The sequence below is a fragment of the Opisthorchis viverrini genome (assembly GCF_000715545.1).
Source record: "Opisthorchis viverrini unplaced genomic scaffold opera_v5_335, whole genome shotgun sequence".
In the NCBI taxonomy this organism is placed as follows: domain Eukaryota; kingdom Metazoa; phylum Platyhelminthes; class Trematoda; order Opisthorchiida; family Opisthorchiidae; genus Opisthorchis; species Opisthorchis viverrini.
In genome coordinates, this window is record NW_008751990.1 from 1 (window position 1) to 5,766 (window position 5,766).

Consider the following 5,766-nt stretch of genomic DNA (forward strand, 5'->3'; position numbering starts at 1 on the left):
TGTAAGTACGCTTTGGCGTTATCCTGGTTGGAGTAATTCGTTATATTACTTGTTTTTTTTTGCTCCTGGTACTATTAGACACTTTCTGTACATTCAGTCTATCCGACCACACTTTTGACTCGAACGACCCCCTTCAATTGTAAGGGGTTCTGAAGCATGACTTTGCACTTTGAAGGTGCATGCCGAAATATGGTACCATGTTGGCTAGTTTATTTGACAATTCTTGTGCTCTGCCTTCATGTTCAAAGACGAGGGCGATGTCGTCTGCGTACTCCAGATCGATAAGACTCTGATTAGCAACGGTTTGAAGACCTTCCAGACTTTTCTTCATCAATGACGAAGTTGAACTAGGACGGAGCGAGCGGACATCCTTGTCGGACACCACTTCTTCTATGGAAGCTTTTGGATGTATGTGAATATAGGGACAGAATTATATTCAGAAACTTTTGGGCGTACCCTGTTGAGTAAGTGTGGTTCACAGCACTGACGGGTCGGCAGAATCGAACGCACCTTTGACGTCAAAGCATGCCAAGGTTGTGGTCGTCTGTACATACGGTGTTGCCAGAACATCTGGTGTACTGTGAAGAATTGGCCGGTGAAAATCCGGCTTGGTGCTCACGGATCAAGGGTCCGCATGCCTCAATGAGACCCCGGAGGGTCAGTGACGCTAGTAGCCTTGTTACAAGGGAGTCAAAGGAATACCTCTGCGGTTGCCACATTCACTGTGAGTAATCTTTTCGAAATTATGCACTATTGTCAGCTGTGCGTCTGCACGCTTACTTTTGTATGCATTTTTAGGAGACGAGTGGTCGTCCATGTTGATGGTTGCGCAAACTTGAAAACAGCTTGACTTGATATGGCTGAAGGTCTCCAGTTATCTAAAACGGTCTCTTTCTCTCAGTTAAGCACAAACAAGCTAGACAGGCACTGACTGAGTAATTCACTGCTATCTTTCAATAGAACCGGTGAAAGCTCTACAGGACCAGCATCCGACGACGCTTGAGTAGAGATATTCGATCGGATACTTCTGAAACTGATGAAGGTTTCAGTTCACTTTTCTGTTGAAGGCTGAGAGCCTGAATTAGAGTTAGCAGGCGGACAAATGAATTGTTGTGCGAAGTATTCTGCCCACCGGTCCAAGCGGTCTGCTTTGTTGGATATCAGGCAACCATTTCGCTTCCGAGGACCAGTCGGACGAAATAAGTGGAAGATCCTGCGGGCATTTCACATTCTTCAGTCTTTCTGATCGACCAAGATTTCCCGACGGACAATCAGTTTGTCCTGGCATCTGATGATGCGTCGAGTTGAGTTGTGGTTGCGGCCAGGAAGAATCTATCACCGGGCCTCCACGGCCCCATCAGAGATCCAACGTTTGGATAAGCTTGGCTGGGTTGCGCAACATATTTTACGGAATAATTATATAGCGATACCGTTAGTTTGCATATTGTGGAGGAAGATAGTCTTCAGAACATGCTGGGCCTTTTGAAAGTACAATTTGGTCACTGGATGGAGATGATGGATAGAAGACCGTCTTAGGCTAATAGGTCGATGACACCACATTGAACTGTTGATCTGAACTGACTTCTGCAGGTGAAATCTTTCGGCAGGTTTTCTTTGACCATCGGGTTCCTCGTTTGTGTGGCTCCAAGCCATATAAGTGAAATCAGGTTATTTTGGTTCTCTTAGTCTACACCACATGGCTGCAAATTTTCACTAAGGTAGTTCTTGTCCACAGTATTGTTACGCTAGTTTTTACTGGGCAAATTGAAGACCTAAAAGGGCAGTACTGGAATCCGAACAACTGTGACCCTATTTCGTTAACGTACTGTCATGACTCTGGAATCCCATAGCTGCACGAATTTTGTCAACACACGGTGGTCCGGGGCCGGTATACAAATAGTCACGTTTCCAATGTGTCACGGACCGTCTAATGCCCAGTAAAACAGAACGATTTTATCGCTGTGATCCACAAGGTCCTACTGCATTTGTACTAATGGGAATAGTATCTGTTTCTGGTTGACCGAATTCGCAGGTCGGTTAGCCTCACAGATCTTCCTCGATCGGTCTCATCTGAATTGGTAGGTTATAATGCTCCAGATGTGTGCACTAAATGGTCCACAATGAGGTTTATCAGAATGTTCTTTACCTCTTTTTCAGATGGATAGTTCCAACCAAAAGTTGGACATTACACCCACGACCACCAAGCTTGATGTGATGTCCAATATCGAGTCGCTCCGGTTGCACATTAACCTACCACTTCTGCGTCTTGTACACCAGTTCATCACCATGGTCTACTATGCACGGGACACACACAAGATCCTAGAAGCTGGTCGGCCGAAGCAACATACCACACCGCCTGTTGGAATGCAGCTAGCACAGAAACCAGATTCAAAAGGTTTGTGCGTTCGTTAGGTCTGTTTGGGTTCCGCTTGTGAATAAAGTGTTTGACAGTATGTACCATTAGCTGGAAGTGAGTCAATGGAATTCGCACACAGGTTAGCCAATCCGTTAATGGTGACGTTTGACAATGAGCTGTAAATCTGCTAGTGATGCGTTATACTCTCTTAACGCTACAGCCTTTCACAGCTGCGGTTCTTCGTCAGAGTAATCAAACTAGTTACTTTGATGGGTGCAAGGATCGCTTACTATTCAGGCATTTGTTGACTGCTGCTTGTGTCAGGATGCATACACGGACAACGATGTGTAAACGGTCCTAGATGGCATGACCTCTGTTTGCATCGCTGGGAATGTTCTGTGTGAATCAGATTTTTGCAAGCCCTCTTGAATGTGAATTGTGCATTCCGTATGCCAGTTTTCGCCATAATTTTCGCTTTTCCCGACATTCGAGTTCCTGCAACCACTCAGTCAGTCATCATCTTTAGCCGTGAAAATCACGTACATGTTTCACAGTGGTTATTTTTTGGAGCGTTTTGTTCCCTGATGATCAGGAGAGATATGTGTGGGCAGATACGCTCTGGAGGCATTAACTGATGTAGCTGATGCATGAATCACGCATTTACAGTGGACTTTGCATTGAGGAGATTAGGGGGGGGGGCTATGAATCGCAGAAAACACTGTCTGCATGGGCGTCATTGAGCGCGCGAGTGGACTATGTCACTGTCTCCAAGCATCGATGTTTCCCCGCTCGGGTTCCCGATCCCTTTCTCATTTCCACCCTCCGCACAGTGGTACAGAAATTACTCTTCGAGGAAGTCGGTAAACTGCAATGCAAAACGTGTTGTCAAGCGGGAGCAACTTGTGGAGTGTGATCAGTCCACGTGTTATGGGCTGTTCCGATGTTCGCCACAGACTTGGGCAGTGATGCGGGGACACCGGTTGTCAAACACTTAATGTTGTTCAACGTCCTCACGGCGCACCGGATAGGTTTCTGGCTCATATATAACAAACTGAAGCGCGCTGTAGCATTGCAAATCGGACCCTTGACAGATAAGCTTATGTCACGTCTGCACCACAGCTGATACAGGTTCACAAGAGCTGTTCTGTGTTTCCCAATCCGGATGGGAGTATCGTCTTTGGCTAAACCACCGGGGCTGATACAACTAGCCAGGTAGGTCAATGTGTCCAGTATATATCGTCTGCAAGCATGAGGTTCGGATTCGAGCCCACCCAGTCTTGCTGCAGCATTTTACACTTCGGAGGTATGCAGCACATGCCAAACCGTGCGTAAGAAGTATTTAGATTATTTATTGTCGCCTCCATTACGATAGCATCAGTTCCAGTGAGAGCTGTTTACTCGTTATCAATGAATAAACGTCCTCGTAGCATTTCGACCACACAAATATTAGAGTCTGAGAGTGAGTGCTGCATGATCATCTCATTGACGAAGTTAAGGTGGAAAGATGAAAACCTTGCCTGACAACACTTGATGTAGTGAACTCAGGCGACAGCTTCCCGTAGACCTTCAGGTGTTCCCGGTAGATGTAGGGTGCTTTAAGGAGAGCGATGAATTTACAAGGACAACACCACCACCTTGTCCGTTAGTCCACAGAGTCAAAGACAACTTTCATGTCAAGGAGGACCACCATTGTTGGTTTCTGGTGGCAGTTTCGCTGTTCCATTATCTGTTGGAGAGTGAAAATGTGATCCATGCATCTTACTGCAGGACGGAAGTCAGCGTGGTTTTCACGGATTTACCTCTTTGTGGGTTCGGTCAACCTTTGAAGGATGAGACTGGAAAGCATCTTCGATACCACAACTACCAAGCTCACGCAACGGTGGTTTTCACAGTGTCCGCGTGCCTTTTTGTAAACACAAGTTAGTGTCGATGCTTTCCATTTCGCAGACAGTTTCTCACCCGATGTAACAGTTAGAGGTTTTATCAGATTGGTAGCCGGGGATTCTCTGCCTTCTTTTCAGAGAGCCAGATGCATATACTGTGGTGTTTTTTCGTGTTCTGGTAATGATATCCCGCATTCTATTTCTCGTGAAGAGTCCATTCGCAGGCGTGGTTCTGTGTCGTAGGAGTCCAGCTAGACTGTTATTCGAAGGGTTGTCGCAAACAGTGCGCCTATTTCAGTGTATTACCGATCTAAGCAGGGCACCAGGGGCGTTGACGGACCACCATTGGAGTCAGTGAACACTCGTTCGGGCGTGGCACCACTTCAGAGCGTAGCTTACGTGCAATGCGAAGGTAGTGTGAGGCCTGAGATAATGCCAGGTTGCCCAAACTTAGACAGGAGCCATCGGGAGTCTATGATTGGATTCGAACATGAACGTTTTAGTCAATTTTTCGCCTTAACCTCTGAGCTATCCGGACCCACGAACGCCGTTATATTTGACTCCGCCTTGTTCGCATTTGCACTTCGAAATACGGAAATCATATGTGCGCTGTTGAATACACTGGACACTTGGAAAGGCAGTTCAACGTTACTTGTCACCACCGTCGTGCAAGTTGTAAGCATGCCCCTGAACAAGGATTAATTAGGTGAGGTATCCTTCGGACAACCTCAAAGATAGTTTAGGGTTTAGGTGCGCTTTAGGAAGCTCGTCAACATTCACCACCTAAACAAGGGACAGCCCACTGTCGATGAAAATGGGTAGCCAGGTATATTGTCTTCACTGTCCACGGTGAATGCTAGGAACACATAAAAAAAATGGATCGGTTCGCTAGATGGGTCAAAACTCCACCGTTTTGACGAGGCTTTGGAACAAACAGTCCCCACTGAAATTGCGCAACGTGGAACAGCACGATATTCTCCGACAGTGAATTTCACTGACTATTTTGTGAACCAGAGTGTAAAATCTTACAAGTGAATGTAGTACTGAAATGTTCTCAATTGTTTACGATGATATCCTCTCAATTAAACAGTTGATTGTGGTGTTCTGAAGTTAAAAGTGGCGAATGATGGGGTAGCTCTTGATATATACTTCAGATTCGAAGATTCTATTATTTTTTGTTTATTTCAAGAGTCTAAGGAATAACGGAGTGCACAGACAAATGTCAGTATATGCACATGTGTCCATATGTGCAATCTTTCTTTTTTATGGAAGCGTAGCGTATCCGTATGGGACAATCTTTAATACATCATGGCCATCACGAAGTGTGAGCGCTGTACAAAGCTTGTGGAAGCCATTGTATTCGTTCATCTGCATCACCCTTTCGGTGCCTAGTTGCCATCCTATCCGAAAGAAGCACGAGGACTGGGATACTGCCAGGCTGCCCAAGTCTGGACAGGGGAAGTCGAGAGGCAGATATGGGGTTCGAACCACGGACCTTCCGGCCAGTAAATCCGCGCTCTAACCACT

The 5,766-nt window shown here is 46.1% G+C and overlaps 1 protein-coding gene across 1 annotated transcript in view; it reads left to right on the forward strand.

Annotated features, from left to right (window-relative positions):
* Nucleotides 1-525: 525 nt before the first annotated feature.
* The window catches only part of T265_10076 (hypothetical protein), a gene marked incomplete at both ends in the record, with an annotated part of 51,061 nt that continues 45,820 nt past the window's right edge, over nucleotides 526-5,766 (forward strand). Inside the window, 4 exons of the mRNA XM_009176344.1 lie at nucleotides 526-657; nucleotides 2,158-2,395; nucleotides 3,729-3,815; nucleotides 5,517-5,744. Of these exons, the coding sequence (XP_009174608.1) occupies nucleotides 526-657; nucleotides 2,158-2,395; nucleotides 3,729-3,815; nucleotides 5,517-5,744 (685 nt within the window). The remainder of the gene's footprint in view (nucleotides 658-2,157; nucleotides 2,396-3,728; nucleotides 3,816-5,516; nucleotides 5,745-5,766) is intronic.